General features: G+C 29.9%; 3 protein-coding genes across 5 annotated transcripts; all 3 read left to right on the top strand.

The window, feature by feature from the left end:
• Positions 1 to 1,683: 1,683 nt before the first annotated feature.
• On the top strand, positions 1,684 to 9,094 carry LOC129920892 (glucosamine-6-phosphate isomerase). 3 transcript variants are annotated; one of them, XR_008773409.1, is made up of 5 exons: positions 1,684 to 1,804; positions 1,866 to 1,993; positions 6,429 to 6,970; positions 8,641 to 8,772; positions 8,895 to 9,094. XR_008773409.1 is itself a non-coding variant. In XM_056002388.1 (4 exons), the coding sequence occupies exons 1-4, from the start codon at positions 1,707 to 1,709 to the stop codon at positions 8,934 to 8,936; spliced, it is 810 nt and encodes a 269-aa protein (XP_055858363.1). In that variant the 5' UTR covers positions 1,684 to 1,706; the 3' UTR covers positions 8,937 to 9,094. The 3 variants fall into 3 exon arrangements, 1 of the variants encoding a protein (XP_055858363.1); XR_008773410.1 differs by having other exon boundaries at positions 8,641 to 8,776; XM_056002388.1 differs by lacking the exon at positions 8,641 to 8,772.
• A 1,757-nt stretch (positions 9,095 to 10,851) lies between these two features.
• On the top strand, positions 10,852 to 11,844 carry LOC129920893 (uncharacterized). Its single transcript, XM_056002389.1, has one exon. The coding sequence runs from the start codon at positions 10,965 to 10,967 to the stop codon at positions 11,457 to 11,459; it is 495 nt and encodes a 164-aa protein (XP_055858364.1). The 5' UTR covers positions 10,852 to 10,964; the 3' UTR covers positions 11,460 to 11,844.
• A 2,643-nt stretch (positions 11,845 to 14,487) lies between these two features.
• LOC129920891 (uncharacterized) lies at positions 14,488 to 16,186 on the top strand. The gene has a single exon (XM_056002387.1). It carries the CDS (start codon positions 14,939 to 14,941, stop codon positions 15,830 to 15,832), a length of 894 nt encoding a protein of 297 aa, XP_055858362.1. The 5' UTR covers positions 14,488 to 14,938; the 3' UTR covers positions 15,833 to 16,186.
• The last annotated feature ends 5,601 nt before the right edge of the window (positions 16,187 to 21,787 follow it).

Genomic DNA, 21,787 nt, shown 5'->3' with positions numbered 1-21,787 from the left:
TTGGGGGAAATTTGTATGAAAGATAAATTTTAGCGCGATCTGAGTACTAGGCTTAAAGAGGTAGAGGTTTATGATAGTGGGAATGTTCATTTATTTTGTGGAACTTTTCAAGAGTTTATTTAATTAAATTTTTTATTTTGCAAAACAATCGCATCAAAGCAAACAAAAAATGAAGTCCCAAACTTTTCTGAACCTGTCCAATATCTTCACTGGAAAATTTTTCGTTCAAGATTTTTCAAGATTTGTACAATTATAATAATCTAAACTACAGAACTACTTATTGTTAATAGCTGTGTTCCTTTGGGCTTAAGTATCTACTGCTAAGTACTTCTGGTTGTATTCAACTCCATTTCTTCTGTAGAAAAAATGTCTTTGAATGGATTCAGAAGTAAATACTAATAGCGTTTTCGTTTGGTCGTCCGGGACTGTCCGGAATTCTCCCGAACGATTCTGAAACTGATCGTTTGGCACTCAATGACAGTTCTAATTCTGAAAAGAAGAGAAAATCGATTCCGAATTTTGAGGCAGAATCAAAACCAGAATCGCGCACACATGTTCACACTTAAGGCGTCAAAGTAATGAAATGTCATTCTTTGTTGTTCATTTCTCAATTTTAAGATTTTTAACTATGCACAAACTTTAAACTATATTAAAATAATGTGAAGAAAACAAAACAAAAATAGATAACTTAATCATAATAAAAAAAATAAACAAAACAAAACTTTCATCAGACGTTCACATTTGATGTTTCACAAATACAAAGAAACCCAAACTTCAGAATCAAAAAAAAGTATCCAACTCTGATCGTTTGGCATTCCGGATCGGACAGTTCCGGACGCTTCTAAGAATTCCCAAACGAAAACGCTATAAAAAGTACTTTGCTGAGCCCAAAGGAACACAGCCAATAATTAAAATTTTTTGTCTCATTTATAAAACCTCTACTGTATTCTTATCAAAAAGTGACAGCTTTCAACTTTGTGTCATAAGAAAACACCCATCTGAAATCTGTATTATCTATCTGATTGGTGATTTTAAAGTTTGTTGACCTAGTTTTTGTGGTCAAAATACAAAATAGATAGATTTAACTTTTACCACCACTTGTTCCAGTTTTGATAATCATTTACGTTACCCATTTAAATTCCATTTTATTATAAATATTTTCTTATCATTTTGTCAACCTATTAAGTATTCATATAATACTTTGCAGATAGCTTAATATTTTACTTTCTTTTTGATATCAATTCACAAAGAGCTGTGTTTTAATGTGATAAGCCTACCTATACTACATTCATAACTCGACGATAATAAACAATACTATAGAATAGTACTTTAGCAAAAAAAAGGTAATCATTAATTAGATATATAATTACCATATTAAATAACGATAAATCACATTAAAAACACATTCATTACAAACTACATTCTACCTACTAAATGTTTCTTATTGAGAATTCTTTCAATAAATTCTAGAAGGTCGCTTCATAAATACATATCAAAATGCATTTGGTATATCAAATATTCCAGGATAAAAAAAATATAATAATCTTGAGAACCAGTCCATGAAATTAACTTATTCGCTAGCGAATGATTAGTACGATGATTTAAGAAAAAAATTCTTATCTTCAAAGCCACTATAATAGCCACTTTATCAATCTATTTAATTTATTTTCGTAGTTAGCATCAGACTGCTGTGACTGTGACATAACATGAAGTTGGTAATTTTGGAGACATCGAATGCAGTTGGCGATTGGGCGGCCAAATATGTGATGAAAAGGATCAATGAATTCCATCCAGGACCACATAAGTAAGTAACAGTTGAGCATGCATTCTCATTCTCTGTAAATAAATAATTCTTGTTTGAATAGGTACTTTGTATTAGGACTTCCAACTGGAAGTACACCTTTGGGAATGTATAAAAAACTAATTGAGTTTCATAAAGCTGGAAAAGTTTCTTTTAAATATGTAAAGACATTCAATATGGATGAGTATGTTGGTAAGAACATATCGTAGGTGCAATGCCAAAACCACGAATCTGCAAAAATTTTAGTTTTGAGAAAAAACGGCTTGAAAATTTTGGAAACTCATGCCAACTTATGGAAACTCGTGCAACGAAAATTAATAGTTTAGGCTACTTAGCAATAGATAGAAGCAGTGTTGCCATAAAATATTTTTTGAAATCGGGAGATTACCACATACAAAATCGGGGAAAATCGGGAAATTAGTAAAAATTAAAAAAAAATCAAGATTTTAACTAAAACAGATCTTATAAAAAAGAATCTTTAATTTCGATAGAAAAATTTCCTTTATACCATTGTCATAGAGTTCTGAGTTGAATAACAGTAAGCATCAAATCAAATCAAATTCCGGCCTGGACATTTTATTTCATGAGTAAAGGCTGAGATGTGGTTTTGTTTTAATATTTAACTAGGGTAAAAAGAATTCTTTGTTGTTATCGATTTTGTTTTTCGTTTTGAGATGTTTTGAGGTTAAAATTGGGGGGTCGTTCCGTAATTTTTGCATTAATAAAATTGACCAAACGATATTCGTTAACGTGTTTGTCCGTTTTTTGTTTCACGTAAATCCATCACTATGGTCTCATCAAAATTTTTTGCCACATCACAGTTTGAGAATCTTCAAAAATATTTGGATTCTTTTAAACTACAAATTTCTAGAACAGAAACAGGAATTAAGTTAAAAATGTTGAAAAAAGTAGATTTCTGTTTTAGACAGTACCCAAAAAGACCTTATGTGTATGTGTAAAATTATTAAATTAAATTAAATAAACGTGTTAGCCTGGGTCACAATCCGGCTAGGTTCGTTTTCCAAGTTGAAAATGAGAATTTTCTTGCTTACATTAGTAGAATAAAAGTTGATTACTTAAATTTGTCTAAAACATCGCGTATTTTGAATTGCCTAACTATTTTAAAATGTTTCTTTTTAAAGAAAAAATTTGGGAAAAACGCAACGCTCGTTGTCGTTTCGCCCCGCAATATTTAGAATCAAGTATTAGTGTTTAATTAATTTGTTCATGTTTACTCAACCAAATTTTCAGATTTATATATCTTCCATTTTTAAAAAATGTACCTAGATAAAATGAAAAACCAATACAAAAAAAAAATATTTTGGATTAAATTAATTTAAATTACCATTTTTTTATGCACAATTCCTTCATTTGCAAAAAAAAATATTTTCATGCAATTTTTTTATATAATGAAATTGCATTTAAAAAAAGGTTCGGTTAAATCGAACATAAAATATCCATAAAACATCCAAAAACACGATCACGTATTCTTTTAAAATATTTTTCCATTTTATATACAGGGTGTCCCAAAAGTTAACGTCGAAACGAAAACGGTAGATAGGGTAGGTGGTGACAGTTATCAGAAAAATAATATAAAAAATCGCAGCCATATATTTTGGGAGTTATGGGCATTTGAAAAAAAGTCGAAAAAATGGTCACCCTGTGACGGTTTTTCATGTGCCGTGACTACAAATCTTAAGTTTTCTCATTTTTTTCTTTTGTTACGGAACCTTGAATAACCCTGCTATCAAATGCATTCAAAAATTTTAACTCAGCTACATCAGTTTTAAAGAAAATATTACTTTTTTACCCAACTTAGTACTAAAAAAATTTACATGACTCTAATTCAATGAGCCGTAGTGTAAAAAAAATGAACTACGATAATTCGGCAAGTTGCCTTAAAAGTTGGTGTGTTCAATTCTCTTTTCAAAATGGAACAACATTGTTGGGAATATTCCATAAATAACCGAGATAATTTTTTTTTTCTTAAGAAATCCGACTTTTTTATGAGGTAATTTTTTCATATTATTCAAGTTTTGTACCTTTTCAGAACGTTTCAGAATGATTTATATAGATTTAAACCAACAACTGTTAAAAAAAGAAAATCAATTAAACGAAAGGAATTTTTAAAACGTTTAAGTAAAGTGAAAAAATCGATAATTTTGTTTCACCACTTTCTTGTGATCACAAAATTATACTTCTAATCTACAATTTTAAATTTGTGAAAAAATAAATTTTCTGTTTCACCGAAACTTGTATTTTACAAGTAACAAATTTGTGAGCTTTCAAGTTTTTTTGCGGGTTTCTGTTTCACCTAACAAAATTACAAGTTTCTATTTATTTTTGAAAATTTTCTACAAGAATCAAGACGTATGTCATTTTTGTTACAAACTTGTAAAAACCATATTTAGAGTGATTAAATGCATTATTATTAAAAAATTGTGTTTTTTTTTCTGTTTCACCGAAACTTGTATTTTACAAGTAACAAATTTGTGAGCTTTCAAGTTTTTTTGCAGGTTTCTGTTTCACCTAACAAAATTACAAGTTTCTATTTATTTGTGAAAATTTTCTACAAGAATCAAGACGTATGTCATTTTTGATACAAACTTGTAAAAACCATATTTAGAGTGATTAAATGCATTATTATTAAAAAATTGTGTTTTTTTTTCTGTTTCACCGAAACTTGTATTTTACAAGTAACAAATTTGTGAGCTTTCAAGTTTTTTTGCAGGTTTCTGTTTCACCTAACAAAATTACAAGTTTCTATTTATTTGTGAAAATTTTCTACAAGAATCAAGACGTATGTCATTTTTGATACAAACTTGTAAAAACCATATTTAGAGTGATTAAATGCATTATTATTAAAAAATTGTGTTTTTTTTTCTGTTTCACCGAAACTTGTATTTTACAAGTAACAAATTTGTGAGCTTTCAAGTTTTTTTGCAGGTTTCTGTTTCACCTAACAAAATTACAAGTTTCTATTTATTTGTGAAAATTTTCTACAAGAATCAAGACGTATGTCATTTTTGATACAAACTTGTAAAAACCATATTTAGAGTGATTAAATGCATTATTATTAAAAAATTGTGTTTTTTTTTCTGTTTCACCGAAACTTGTATTTTACAAGTAACAAATTTGTGAGCTTTCAAGTTTTTTTGCGGGTTTCTGTTTCACCTAACAAAATTACAAGTTTCTATTTATTTGTGAAAATTTTCTACAAGAATCAAGACGTATGTCATTTTTGATACAAACTTGTAAAAACCATATTTAGAGTGATTAAATGCATTATTATTAAAAAATTGTGTTTTTTTTTCTGTTTCACCGAAACTTGTATTTTACAAGTAACAAATTTGTGAGCTTTCAAGTTTTTTTGCGGGTTTCTGTTTCACCTAACAAAATTACAAGTTTCTATTTATTTGTGAAAATTTTCTACAAGAATCAAGACGTATGTCATTTTTGATACAAACTTGTAAAAACCATATTTAGAGTGATTAAATGCATTATTATTAAAAAATTGTGTGGCAAGTGAAAAATATTTGCATTAAAAAAATATTTATTGGAAATAAAAGAAATTTGCATTAAGAAAAAATTGTATTGCAACTGAAAAATTTTTGCATTGAAAATAAAATTTGTATTGCAAATAGCAATGCAGAAAATTTTTTATTTGCGATATCATTTTTTTTAATGCAAAATATTTTTAGTTGCAATAAATATTTTTTTTACACATTTACTTATTTGTAACAAACACTTTTGTTTCAATTTGGAATGAAAAACAAATGCATTAAAAATTGGTATAGCATTTGAGTTTCAAATCAAATGAAAACATCACAAAATACCTACATATGTGAACATTTTGTCCTGAAACATTTTCCTTATATGCAACCGGCCGGTGTGTAAAAATTCGTTCTCTTTTGAGCAATGATGCTTTTATAGTGTTTTTATTTCTCATTTGAATAAGGTTGGCATATTTGCAGTCCATCATTCCTTTTATTATCTTATTAATTTTCCTCACTTAAGAATTTTGTTTGGCATTTAAAAAATTTGCTTATTGATCAAACTACAAAGATATCAAAGTATTAGTTATTTGACAATTTATTGTTTAAAATAGGGTTGCCACATAGGAGCTCAAGCTTTTAAAGTGGCAATCCTATTTTGTCATGTTTTATATCAACATATCTTTCATTTGAAACCAATTTTAAACTCTATCCTTATGAGTTAAGTTACTCGACGGTCACCGCTAAGACTTTAACGAGCTTTATCTTGTAGTAAATCTTGTTGTTTACAAGAAAAAAAATATAGTTGGTGAAACGGTTATTGTACAAACTTTCAAAAGTTAGTTTTAGTTTTTTTTCAATAATCACAAATTTGTGAATTACATATTTGTACTTTGTGAAACAGAATTGCATTGTACAAATTTGTACTTGTGATCTACAAGTTACAAATTGGTGCTTGTAGCAAGTAAAATAAGGCCCTGGGGTCGATGCAGTGAAGAGAGGGACTGATAACAAGTTAAATGTTGCATTAAAGCGTAAATGTCCAAAAATGCAGATTCAAGATTTTTGCTTTGTGCCGACTATTATAACTCATTTTTAAATTATTCAGTTCAAAACATACAAATTTATTTCAGGTCTTCCTCGTGATCACCACGAAAGCTATCATTACTTTATGTGGGATAACTTTTTTAAACACATAGATATCGATCCAGCAAATGTTCATATTCTCAATGGCAATGCACCTGATCTTGTGGCTGAATGCAATGCATTCGAAGATGAAATTAAAAAAGCTGGTGGCGTTGAACTATTTATTGGTGGTATTGGTCCTGATGGCCATATTGCATTCAACGAACCCGGATCGTCTTTGGTATCAAGAACTCGAGTAAAAACACTTGCTCAAGATACATTGGAGGCAAATGCTAGATTTTTTGATAACGATATGAGTTTGGTTCCCAAACAAGCTTTAACTGTTGGCGTTGGCACTGTGATGGATTCAAAAGAAGTTATGATACTTGTGACTGGAGCACATAAGGCATTTGCTTTGTATAAAGCCATAGAAGAAGGAGTCAATCATATGTGGACGGTCAGTGCCTTCCAACAACATGAGAATACTTTGATGGTTTGTGATGAAGATGCCACACTAGAATTACGTGTTAAAACCGTAAAATATTTTAAGGTACGTTACACAAAAAGATTTGGTGTACTAGATTGGAATAGTTTAAAATTTTACTGAATCGGTGCTTTGGGGGCTATATTTTTAACATTCAAAATTCGATTAGTTTAAGACTTGGAAAATTTTGGGAGTGGAGTGGTATAAGAAAAATGTGAGAACGCACACAGTTTAAAAGTTAAATAAGTTCCTATTTAAAAATAAAAAATGCGGCAGCCTTAAAGCGCTGCATTTCAAACATAAGTTAAAAAAGCTTATATCTTAAGATCTACCCATATTGGTGGTGGTACAAATTGCGGGTCAAGTGATATAAAAACTGCATGTTCATTTCTTTTAATCTTAAATTTATAGTGATAACAATCATGTAAGTCTGCCCGCTTGTACCGCCTCCGATTCTGAGAAAAAGGGCAATAAGTTACACGTTTGTTATCACTTCAAATAAGCCTTCTATTAATATTAATATAAATCAGTCACGAGAATCGGCGCAAGATATCTGCAGCCAGCTCTTGGTCTATTAAAACAAGCTGTTTTTAATATTCTTAATTTAAATCCGATGTAAAAAAATCTATGACGTCACGTTTTGAAGATAAAAATTCACCTTGAAATTCTTATATCTCAAAAACGTGACATAATAGTTTTTTTTACCTCGGATTTGAATTAAGACTATAAAAAATCTATTAGTAAAGTATATTTTGGTTCAACGTAGTCGGTTCCTAAATTTTTAATGAAAAATAGATAGGACAGTTGTCAAAATTGTGCTAAATCAAAAAAAACATGAAATAGCGTTGTAAATAAGAGATCTTAAAGTGTGTTTAACTAATTTGACAATTTTAAAAATTTTTGATTGATGAACAGTTATACATACATACCTTAATTCATGATCTAAAAAATTGGCAGCTTTTTTGTATTCTCCGTACTTATATATCCTTCAGTGTACCAAACGTTTCGTTCCGGGCGTCACCCGGACTATATTCTCTTGTAAAATTAAAAAATCTTTTTTCTGAATTTGAATACGACTTGTTTGCTTAAGGCCATATATTGATTTCAACAAATAACAAATTTTGGAACCCTTTTGAAAATCTTCAGGCTTTCTTTCTTGAAGCCTTCTTAAAGAAACGCTGTGACTGCATTTATCTTATGATATAAGATAATGCATAGTTCTTTATCGAACAACTAATGAGAATGTCTCTTCGAAGTCAATTACAATCTTCTGGACACATTCTAGAATAACTAGACAGGGAATAAAATACTTATGAAGAGGTTATATTTTATTTGTGTAAATGAATTTCAGACTTTGCTTTGAACTGGGCTAAGAAACATATAGGAATAGAAGGTCAAAACAATTGTATAGTTCAATATAAATAAATATATTTTTTTTAAATTTTTTTTTTAAATTACTAACGGTGATGGTTCGAATATGTAATTTAATATATGCAATATTATGTGTATGTATTTATGCACCACACATTGTAAATTTTTTCCCCATATTTATTAATAACAATTTTCAAAAATTAGAACCTAACTTCTTTGAATGAAACCAATTTTAAATTAGTACTTTTATATCCATCCCATTCTTATTTCTATTTATTGGTTTAAAGAAATAAAAGAATTTTCTGTAAATACTTCTGAGATTTCTTTACAAAAATCGTGAAAGTAAATGTTTTATCTTCGTATAGGGATTATTTATTGGAGTTCACGATAAGATGATTGACTAAACTTCAGGATTTCCAGAAATATTTATAAAAAAGAAAGAAATAAACAAAATTATTGCATTTATAAGATTCATTCAACGATTTGCTGTCATTTGGGTTTGTATGTTGTTTGTTTTTTATGTTACAGAAATAAAATTTGTTCTAATAATCTTTAATATTTTGTTTTGGTTAATTATAAATATGAACTAAAATTATTTCCTTTCTGTTTTCATTTACAGGGTCTGATGGGAATTCACTCAAAACTAATTGATGAAATGTAAAATAAAATTTTCAAAGGAACTGAATTGTTTGAATTTATTTTTATATTTTTAGGTCAAATATATTTTTTATACATTTTATCCGCCTGCAATAATGTGTCAATTAATTTATTCATTTGATTTAAAAATAAAATTATTTTCCGTTTTGGTTTTTACTTATACATCTGGCAAAAATCCTCTATCTAACAATGACCACCACAGTTTATGCTTTGTACGATGTCTAGGTGGGGTCAGCCAAGGTTAGGTTGAGTGGTTCAAACTTCTTAATAGTACAATCCTCAGAAATCCAACTACACCATAGATTCGGGGTTGCTTATTTGAGTGATGGTGTTTTTTGAAACGCTTTCTACTCGTAGGACCTTCAATAAATTCTTTAAACAAAAAACCAACAAACAATCTAACAAACAAACAAAACAAAACAAAAATGGCGGGTAGCAAGTAGAAATAACAATCTATACCTAGGTAGGAGGGGTTAGTGGAGCGAACAATGAAACTATCACCACTGTACCAGCCAAGACTCCTCGACGAAGCTCGAAAGGTTTCGCAAAAACTCATATCGTGGTATTCCGATTTGAAAACTACGAGATTCGCCTCGTAATTCTTAAAACTCAAAATTGCTTATTATAGACCTAATAAATTTTATTGGGCCAATAAGGTCCTTCTTTACATTTTTAAACAATTACACTGTTTAAAAAAAACTATCGATAAAATCTCTCAAAATAATAATAATAATAAAAATGTTATTTAAAATGTTCATCAAATTTTCATTCAATTACAATAGTTCTTAGCAATTTGAATTTCAAGCGATGAGAATTTTGGTTAGTTTATAAATTTTTCATCGAATGTCTTTAAATCAATACCTATATTTTACCAAACAAAAATAAAAATACTTTCAAATTTTAATTTATCAATTTCATGATGAAATCCTACATTCATCATATCGCTGGCGAAGAATTGTAGGGTTGTCTGCGGGTATTTTCTATAATAATCATCCAGCGATTTGTCGTATATGTACGAGTCTGTACTTAAAAGCAGGTACATAGTTTAAACGCATAAAATTTGAAAACGGTGGTCATAAAAATGATCATGAGGCAAACATATGGTTGCTAGTTTAGAAAATTCTTGAATGACTCATATACCTACTCATATAATGAATACCCATGTCCTTTTCTTTAATTACTTTGTAGGAATACGAATCCTCACTAAGGCCCATTTGCTCATACGGATCATAAAATTGATTCACAGCTAGGTCGAACATAGTCCTTGTGTTTTACTTAGTTTATTCTAAGTTGTTAAAAAAAATTTATGTTTAACCTAGCAATGTTTTACTTTCATGCGAGAAATCGCTGAGAACTTCAAATTCGAATGTCAAATCGATACAAACGTCAGTTAATTTTATTTTTTTTTGAGCAATTAAGCTGAAATTTTTTAATAATTTTGTTATTTTGTATTTTTTTATTGCAAAAATTAATTAAATATAGTGAAACTGATAAAAAATGTGTGTTTGATTTGATAAATTAATTATTCATGTGATGGAAATTTTTTACAAATGTGTTTGTGTGTCACAATTAAGTGACAGAAAATTGACAAATATATACAAAAAAATGACAAATACTTCTGTAAACATTTATGCGACCATGGTTAACGTATAAAAGTGAGTTGACCATTCTTTAATTAATTACTGATGTAAATTTTATAGACAACATCATTTTTAAGGGATGTTATGGCTTTTTGCTCAATAAAAATTTCTTATGTAGATCATAAAACCCTTATGTTCTACTATTTCTTGCCCCTAAGTTATGTTATACTTAGAAGAATTTATGATACGAGTTAAAGTTCGTGCAAACGATTATGTAGAACTTTAGGGTTTATGTTTCACATAAAGATTTAAGTTCCGTTTCAGCAAATGGGCCTAAATTGCTTTATGCATGTATAAATATTTGCAAAATAATTTTTTATCAATTAGTTTCAAGTAAATATTCGAAGAGTTAAGATCATCTCTTCAGCAAATTTTTTTTTGAGTTCAAATAAATGATCAGCCAAAAATTATCAATCTGCAACAAAATGGGAAGTTGTATTGGAAAGAAATTTGCACATCACAAAGATTTATACGAAGCACCATCCTTGGAAGAAATTTTACCAGAAGTTTCAACGGATTCATATTTATCTTCTAATGCCAATATAAATTACGACCTAAATCTTTATTTATATCGACAACAAATGCAGCAGAAAGATCGGGAGTTAATCACATGGTGTAGTGCGAAATTAGAGCTTACTGAAAATATAATTCGAATCAATCAATCGAGGCTGCACAAGAATATGTTCAGTATTGATCTATCAACTTTAGATGAGATCACCATGGAGATTGAACATCTAGAGGAATACCGCAAAAAGTTGATAGATTTGATCAAGCATTTAAAAAAGATTAACTTAAGGCTTACATCGAAGAACGTCCGAAAAAAGCGATCGCATAAGTGTGCCATGAAGATAATTACAGCTCTTACTGAAGTTATAAGTGCAGTATAATCAATTGGATGGATATTTTGTAGAATATATTAAATTTAGAAATATAATAAATAAAGAAACTTGAACTTGAAACTCAAACAAATAATTTTGATTTTTCATATTATTTTTTTTTATAAATACATACATACAACATACGTAGGTATGAAGTTTTTATTAATTTTACTTTCTTCATGAATTCAGCAATGTAGATTTGTACAAGAACAAGGTGAAAAGTTCTCTGCTTGGAAAAAAATGGTTTCATTTATACACTTTTTCCAACAGTAGAATTCGTTCCCGGAAGTAAGAGTCTAGAAGGTATCAAAATATGCATTTAGGGAAGAGGGGGTAGGTCACCCTAACAGTTAATGAAATTTAGTTATTTTTAACAAAATGAAATATTTATATCTTTTTGTTTTTATTTTAACTTTATATCTCATCGTGATCTAAAAATTATGCGTCGTACTTTAAAATTACTCATTTTTTCAAAAGTTGTATTGATTAATAATATATTAATTGATTAATAATATATAACTGATTATAATTAATAACTGAATACAAAGAAGGTTTTGAGAAAGCAAATAACTAAAAAGTTTCAGAATTATTATAGCACCTTACTACTTACTTGCTAGCCCAAAAAATTATGATTTTTTTTTTGTGATTTTCGATAGGCTGTATCTCAGTAAAAAATGATCATATCATGACAAAACAAAAAGCAAGTGAAAGCTACATTCGTCTAGTTTTAGGATTTAAAAACTAAATATTTTATTTCTAATGGTAAAATAACTAGATCTGGAATTATTCAAATACCAAAATTTTCCAAATTTGTTTTGTTTTTACTTTTCTCTAAAAAAAGTGGGAAATTTTTTTGCGAAAAAATGATTATCATTTTTAGAAAGGCTATTTATTTGGCTTTAAGATTCTTTTTGTTTAAAACTTCTACGATTTTTTTTAGACTGCAAACCAAAAACCATAGTTTTGACTTTGACTATCAATATCTCAAAAACGGATCACCTTACAGAAAATTTAAGGATACATTTGAAAACTTAATTTAATTCTCTACAAATAAATTAAGTTTACTTTGTTAAAAAAAAATGTTTTCTTACATTTGAGATCATTTTAGAAAAGGTATCAAAATAGGCCTTTTTACGGTTTCTTAGAAAATGTGCCACTATTTTATAACTATGGTTGATTATGAGCAAAATTAAATTCGTTTGAGTTTATTTCAACATTATTAAAACATACCGTTTAAATTTTAGATAAACCAAAGAAAATTAAAAGTTTTTAAAAAAAAGTTAAATTTATACCGTTTTTTGATATTTTCCCTTTTTTTGAAAATTTTTGATTTTTCCGTGTTTTAAATTACCAAAAATTAGTTCCTATATTGATAAGTAGATGGAGAAAAGTAAGAGATAGAGCATTGTATATATATTCCTATAGTACTCTCATGAAGCAGAATTTTCTGTTTTGCGTCGCCACCGCTGGGATCGCTAGTTTATTTTATATTTGAACCTTATGCAGAAAATTGAACTGCAGATCTACCAAAAGATGTCGCTAAAGTATTTTCTTCGATTGATAGTACTATAGAAATATATGGATAGAACATGAATATAAGCGAAATAGAGGTGAATATATAAATCTGCATCCATATTGATCCAGATCGTTTTATGATGGATTTACTTACATACGATCTGCATTGAAAGGAGATACAGTATTTAAGATTCACAGATGTTGTATCGAGAGAGTAGATGAAAATGCAGAGATCTGCGTAAATGCAGATTATAGGAAGATTATGGTGAAGACGAACATGTTCGTCTTCATCAATGCCTCTCCTTGATACGTACGGATTTCAGGTAGGTATAGGTAATCTATCCCGCTTTACTTTTCTGCATGTAAGTAAATGCAGCATTATTTTGTAATAGGTAATGACACTGTGCTACAAAATAAAAAAAAAATACACCCGAGAAATAACATAGTGTAGGCTGTTTGTATGGTCGAATAATGCATACAAATATTTTTGTTATATTTTTGGAACCCTCCATTTTTTTTTTATTTACAAAAAACCATTTTTACAGACCTTACGATGTAATCTATCAATATTTCAGTCATTTTTCTAATAACTCTCAATATGTTATATGTTTTTGGAAAGAGGATTTCCAGAACTTTTGAATGATGTATATAAGTCTATTGTTTAAACAAATTAAGTGTAGGTTTTTATCCCACAAATCTTGAAAAAGTGATTTTTTTCCCAATTTTTTCAACTTTACCCAATTTTTTTTGCAAAATAAAACAAACAAAAAAATAAAATAAGGTTATATTCTGAAAGAATATACATTAAGGCACAAATTGGCGTATTTTTTTATTGAATTTGACCAAAACTGTGGAATCTGTGCTATTTTTTCGTAAATAGAAAATGTGGCTTTTCATGATGTGAATTGCAAGGTGCACAATAGGGTGTTCGTTATTTTAAAATAATAAGAATTTCTATGCTCCTAGGATCTTATATGGTTGAAAATAAACTAAAAAAAATATTCCCCATGTTTCAAGTCTCTAACTTAATTCTAACCCGTGCCGCCAAGCGGTTGAAGTTTCTTATGGGAATAACATGGGGTTTCTTGGACCTTGTTCGATCAATTTTAAATTCCAGCCAAACCATTCGTTCAAAAAATTTAAAGCTTTACAGACTCAAATTTAATAAGTGTAGCTATCATGTGAAAATTTTTCAGATTTTTAATTGTTATAATTTTAGAGATTTAGCTTGGTAATTAAGGCATTTTTTCAGACTTTTTCAAAAATCGCTTTTTACCCGTTTAATGCAAAAAATTTAAAAAACATACATTTTTATTCACAAATAAGCATAGCATGTATATTTAAAATGCAAATTCAATTCATAGTTATATAAAAAATTAGTTGTGTATTCATTCTTCAAGTCACATCGATATTCAAAAAACGTGTTCCCTATTTAAGAAAAAGTACTGTAGTAAATAAATAAAAAACTAGTTAATTATATAACTTTGAATTAAATATGAATCCTCACATGCACAATCTCCCTTTTTACACATCAACCACCAAATTTTAATTTGATTTTTCAAACCAACTAATAGATTATGTTTCCAAAAACTATGTGTTATGTATGGTCCCTAAGCTTGTTCCTCATTTTAATAAAAATAACAATTAGGTCTAACTCAAATAGGTTGTTGCATAAAGTTCGATTAATGATGTGTCCCGACGAGTTAATTCCAGGATCTAAACGACCATGGCAATAAAACATAATTGTATCTGTGTGCATCCTTAACTAAGCCTATGATATTATGAAGTAATTAGGATCCTCAAAAATTAATAACACATAACCTTGTATGCTAAATACTTAACCCAAAGGTGATTAGTTAATTTCTACCTACCTGTATGATGATTAGTTTTTGGTTGACTTGTAGGTATATAAGAAAAAAATATTTGTGTTGCAACTATCACAAACTTACCATCCTTTAAAGTGTACACACGCAATGGATATCACACACGCTGATCATTTGAATTTTTCTGATCCACATGGATACTGTCGGTTAGTAATTTCGGATAACTCAAATCGGTTTCTGATACCCCGGAAAAGAAGAAATTTGGGCAACGAGATTCAAGAACTCCACATAATGAACGATTCCAATGTGATACCACCATCAACAACAGGATATTTCGAAAAGGCACTCATCTGTAATTTTATTGACGATATCTTGGCAGCCCAAAAGACTCAACCCTGTGAAGCTGAAGTTGCAAGGCGAAAACTGTTCCTGCCATCTAGATCTGTCTTACGCAAAGCAAAAACCACTCATAAAAATAAGAGCATTCACTTGAATTTGTTTAAGTTTCAAAAAACACATAGTAACAAAGTGTTGCGTAAGATCAAAAAGAATTACTTGGACGAAGCGCGACGGAATGTTCTCTCACAAATTGCCAGTGAACGTTTAGTTCACAAACGTCGATCATCCTCAACATCATCTTCCCAGGACTCCAATGACTCAAGGAATTGCAAAAGGTTACGGATGAGCACTAAGGAACCCCCGCAAAGTATTCTTGTGAATCCGAATTTCAATGGAATGTTCCTTGTGAATACTGATTCCGGAGTATTTCCAATTGACCCAAGTAAACTTTCAGAGATTTGTAAATATCATGATAATATGGTGAGACAACATCCGGCTAAAGTTCGAACCGAGCATGAACAGGTTAAACGTGATTTAAATACCGAAGCATGTCGTTTAAGTCGAAGAGTAAGCAAACTAGCTGGAATTATTCTAGAAGAGCAGTATCGTGAGAGGACATTGGCAAACAATAAGATTGTAGAGGAATCTATCAGATCTATTCATTATTTGAAGTCATTGTTGGATATGTTATTGGAAAGGGATTAAAATCATATACCGGGATATTTGAAAGTAAACAAATAATAATTTTAAGCAAATCATTAATTTAAGCAATGTAAATAAAGTAGGTACAGAATACAATTTTTTATACATAAAAATTCTTTGTTTTATTATTCGGCCCTATCGTGTCGTGAGTTCCACATGAATAAGATTCCATCCGGAAAAATTGAATTTTACTTTCCCCTGTTGTGAGTTCCTCTCATTTTATTTTCAACTTTTTTTCATGTAGATAATTTGCGAGGTATTTGACAGCTCTTCTCTCACTTAAATTTTGGTGCCGATTGCCGAACAAGAAACTAGTTTTAGCGGAAAATGTGTATTCTCTTCGGGCGAAACTCATGATAGCTTGGCCCGGCACATCATTTGCCATGTCGCTATGTCGCCATGTCACTCTGTCACCACGAAACTATGTCACCATGTCTCTATGTCACCATGTGTCATTAGGTCTGTTCCAGACTTTTTGTGCACTAAATTAGGAAGTCTGTCAAATTAATGAAAGTTGGGAGAGAATTCTCTCAGTGGGAAATAAAACTACGAAAGACTGCCAAAAAGTCTGGAACAAGTTGAACACCATTATACAACACAATTTTATATTTTATGCTTAATTCGACATAAATTAACACTTTTTTAATGCCAAAAACTCTCATATTTCTGCCGGAAAAAATTCTTTGGGCTAAATTTGTCAGGGTGGGGAAATTTTTTACTCTCTCGTGTGCGCTCTCTTCTGCACTATTTTTGAAGTTGGGAACAGACTCTGACCAAAAATAACCAAATATTACTAAATTCGGCAGTTGCAAACTGAGTGTGGAACGGACCTATTATGTCGCTATATCGCCATGTCACTCTAATTTTGGTTATACTTCCACTCCCAAAATTTGCAGTGGGCTTTTATACTAAAACAACCTTCTCTAAAAAAATATCTTCAAATGCGGTTTAGTTAAAAGTTCCCACTTCAATTGCAAGAAAATAGGGGGAGCTATCGTAACATGTACTTTCCTTATTTGTAATCAATGCACAGATTCGCCAAATACATTAATTTAAACCAAAAAAAAAACTTCAAGAGTTTAATTTTGAAACATTTTTAAATTCCTAGTTTATTATCTATTTGGTAATTTGAGGCAAAAGCGCAACAAGGGTTTAGTCCAAAAAGCATAATTTCTTTTCTTGTTCCTTTATTTGAAGCTGTTATGATCTGGATGAAATTGTATGTTTATAAAGCTTACGTCATGTCAGCTCTAATGCTGAGAGAAATGAGGGTGCGAATCGTTGTGTTGTTTTTAAAGCTATTCCATTTCTATACGCCTCCTATACATTCTACCCAATTCCCATTTTCCCATTACAACATTACATCATAATTCCTTGTTAAAAAAAACTCGTCAAAAAGTGTTCTTATACAAATTCCCCAGAGATTGTTTCTGCATTCTTTCCAATTCAAATTCGATGAATTTGAATACTTAAAAAAATGATTTATATTAAAAGGGGGAGGAGTTGTTGTTATTCCCAAAAGGATGTTCGCAAAAGCATCATATTAGGAAAGTTGCATTTAATTAAGCTATGATAATATTTTCGTAACCATTTGTATTGACATATGACATTGCTTCCCCTCATGACAGTTAATAAATTAAAGTGTGACATTTGCAATGACATAGTAAACCATGAGTAAATTATTTACTCAGCTGGTCCTTTTCGAAAGCAGCGTGTTTTAATTTAAAAAAAATAAACTTTTAAGCTGCATAAAAAAAAAATTCATCAAAAGACTATGGCCACAGTTAAAGACCCGAGAACTCGATTTTAACAACACATCAGAAGTGATAAAACATACATCACGCTTCCAAACTAAAAAAATGCTGTAATTTTAAAATAGACTTAGTTACAGGACAACTACTTGTAAGCCACTTCATAGTTTGGAAGTGAGATTTGTATTAGGTATGTTTTATTACTATCTATCTATTGATTTTTTTCTTGACATTGAGTTTTGCTAAGGGCAAGTATGTACTTATTTGATAATTTTTACCTTTATTTTCACTAATATGCTTTTTTTTGGCATTTTGGTACCAATAACTTCCGAATGACTCTAGATAAGTTAAAAACTATTACCGTTCTGAAATAACCTTTAGACGCACCAATTTTTAAAAAAAGTTGTCCACCTACGTTCCTATAGATTTTTTTTATACCACAGGTGTTTGAAATTTTTCATAAAATATTTTTTTTTTTTAATTTTGCATCGAAAAACAAATTTCAAAATTTTTTAAAGAAAAGGTGCAACAGTTATGAAAATTTTTAACTTCTTATGTGTTGAGTCTATTATTGTAGAAAAATAAAAAAAAAAGAAATTTAAAAATTCATTCATTCCTGGTTGTAGTGAACGAAAACGTAAGATGATGCAATTTAAAATACACTGAACGAAAAAAAGGTGATGTTTTCTAAGCTGGTGGCGATAGAAAGTTTTGGTATTTGGTTTTAGAACATTCATAAGTGTAGCTATCAGCCATTTAAGGCTAATCCATTTTTTACCGGACATCCTGCATATAAAAATATCTGTTAATGATGAAACGATATTCTTTATTGGTCTCCACCAGGACAACGAAATGCTTCCGAAATTTCAGTGGAAAAATATAAATGCAATAGTGCATATGTATTCACAAATTGCAAAACAAAAATAATAAAAAAACATAAATAATAATCACCTGGTACTTACTTGTATGCGAAAAAGATGCGGAGATTTCTCCAAATAAACTGGCTTAATTTTCGAATTAATAGAAAAATGTAGGTATGTTAGGAGTTTACATTTTACATATGTACATTATTTATTTTTTGTGTCTCGGTTGGAAGTGAGTTTTTTATGACTATGTTTAGAGGATGAGTGGAGTCCTAAGGAAATTAGAAACTGTTGAGGTCAAAATTCATGAAGTCAATGGTGGTGTCTTAGAAGTATTCACCATTGTTTTGACCTAGATATCATTTCAACACCATGACAACATTTCATGATTTCATAAAACATTCAATAAAAGCTATTTTATGATATTTGGTGTAAAATAGTTCACATTTCAATTGCTAACCCAATTCTGACTTCACAAAGCTCATATTTCTACGTGACGATATGAATAGAATAAATGACTGAACTTACATAACCGCTTTGGTCCATAGAAGTCATAAAAATTAAACATTCTCTTCCGGAAATAACATTGAAAGCAACAACTATAGAAGTAGAAATGATGCCGCCAATGGTGCAGTCAGAAATAAAAAAAAAGAACAAAAATATTTTCCTTATGCTGAAAAATGTCGAGACATTAGTATTTAAACCTCCCTCCGGGGCGGTATAAGCGTAATCACAAACCGTTGAAGTTTTTCCAAGCTCAACTACGACACCCCCCCTTGTCTCATGTCACGTTCGGACTCACTTAATGTCATAGTTATATATCTCAAATGTACTTTTGCTCTCCGGAACAAATGACTCCTTCAAGGAAAAAAGTAATCTTGAATTCCTGGTTATACTGTACCATGGGAAGCTGTACATTGCATGAAAGTAATATTCTTTTGTTCATTTAACAATTAAGTTGGAGTCCTTCTTTCTACTTTCCATCAAAAATTTGGCAGATACGTGCTAAGTTATTTTATTTTTGCTCTCTTATTACATACAAAATACAAATACCTTTCATGCTAATTTTTGGTGAATAATTTCTCAAACATCGAATTTCGCGGTTTTGAATTTTAAACGTCCATATCTCGAGTTTCAGATTTTTTACATTTTTTGTTTTTATGAGTGACTTTCATATATCAATAAAATCTATCGATTCCAATAAATTCACCTCTTTTTACCCTACTAAAATTTCAAATTTCTAAAAATCTTGAATATTCAAATTTTTAAATTTAATTTTCTCTGGCATAGCATTTTTTGTACACCTCTAAGGGCCATTTTTTTCACTCGGAGTTGAACATAACTTGAGAATTTTTAATATAAAAATTCTCAAGTTTTGTTCAACTCCGAGTGAAAAAAATGGCCCTAAGAATAACCAAATGGGCACGTTCAAAAACCTATCGGATAGGCTATCTGGGATACCTGTATCTGGAATATCTCTTTGAACGAAAAGCTATCCTTAAAGCTTGCCAAAGCAGCTACTAAAAAAACATGTAAATATTGAGAAGAGGAAACTGTTTCTTTTGAGCAAATTACATTTTTTTATTATTGAATAGTACTTGCACAATCGTTTTGACTTTATTTCTTGCAATTTTTTTTATTTTCAAGCTGAATAATCGCCCGAAAAGTAATCAAAATAAAAAAAGGCCAAACGTTTATCAGCTGATCACTTGTATACTTGAGGTATACCAAAAATTCTCGGATACCTTCAGATTATTTTTTGACAGAAAATGGTTCGTTTCTTTGCTAATTTTGAACATTGTTTACAACAACAAAAAGCTATCCGATAGCTTTATGTTAACTGTTTGAACGTGCCCAATAACTGCTGGAACACAATGGTGTCGGAGTCGGAGTCGTAACTGGAATAGCTGTCAAAATATTCAATGTACGCAAATGCAAATGTACGAACACAACACGACGCAACTGGAATCGGAGCCGCAGCCGGAGTCGGAAGAGTTGACCAACTTTTAACTTTTACGTACGACACATATGTGACGTTTTCATTTTTGACGTGAATAACTTGGTGATTATATTTTTTTTAATAGTTTTTCAATAAAAAAGTGGATAAATATGCAAATGAGAAATAAAAGTGAACAAAAAAATATTTTCTGAGAAATTTGATGTGGTTGTAAACTACAAATAAATAGTTTTAGTTTTTTTGTGAAAATTTTTTTTTTGCATCCAACATGGATGTAATAGCCTTCTCACTTCGTAGTTAGAATAAAAAAAAAAAAACAAAAGCAACATTTTTGACAGACAGCTGCCAAAGTGTATGTACAGTAGTGCCAAATGTTTGCATGGATTTCAAAAAATCCAGATGTCGTTTTTTTGCACAAAATCTATATATATAAACAAAAAAACACACCTATCAAAGAAATTAGAACACACAGTGTCAGAAACCAAATGTACAAAAAATGTTGCTGATTTTTTTGGTAGAAAAAATATGTTAGTTATTAAAATATTTAAAAAAAATAGCCAGGTTAGTCGCAGCGGTGACCGTCGAGTTACTTACTTAAGTCTAGTACGCAGATCAAGCTAAATTTTAGCTCCCAAGCTCCCATATAAAATTCTCTCCAAATTTTAGCCGAGCTAAAATTATCTGAGAATTTTAGCTCTAATGTACACAGTTTCCAACCAAATAATCAAATTTTCGTTTCCAATTGTACATACATACATATACTGTGGAATGTTAGTAAAATTTACAGATACAATTTTGTAAATATGTACTATCTTTTGAAATTGTTTAAGAGTTTTAATTGTTTGTCATATCTGGGATGTAAAATTCTTGTCTTCTCTTTAAAAATGTCATGTCAAAATTTAGCTAGGAATTAAGCTGAAATTTGAAGAGAAATAATTCAGCTAAAATTTAGCGCGATCTGCGCTATTTTGGAAAAAATTGTCACATAACTCTTTGCTGCCGGGTACAAAGGGGTTAAGTCAAAAAAATCGATTTTCGAATTTTTATTGGAGTTCAGTCAGTTTTTTTTTTATCTTTCGTTTGGTCCTATCGCCATAGCTCTAGTGTATCTCCTTCCCTAAAAAATGATTCGGTACAAAGGGTTAAAGTCAAAAAATTTTTAAATTGTGTGGTACTAAGGGCGTAATTTGACTTAACTCCTTCGTTTTTGCTTTAATTTTTATTTTTTTAAATAAAAAAATTGATCCTAAGGCGTTAAGTCAAGAGGAACACAGAAAATGAAAAGCCATTTTTCTACAGTATTTTATTCTTTCAAAAAGAATTCTCACTTTTAGTAATAATAGTGAGGCGGCTTAGCAACAAAATCGTGCACTTTGTGATAAAAGCA

This window comes from Episyrphus balteatus, chromosome 1 (genome assembly GCF_945859705.1).
Source record: "Episyrphus balteatus chromosome 1, idEpiBalt1.1, whole genome shotgun sequence".
NCBI classification, from domain to species: Eukaryota; Metazoa; Arthropoda; class Insecta; order Diptera; family Syrphidae; genus Episyrphus; species Episyrphus balteatus.
This window is presented reverse-complemented; position numbering and strand designations above follow the sequence as displayed.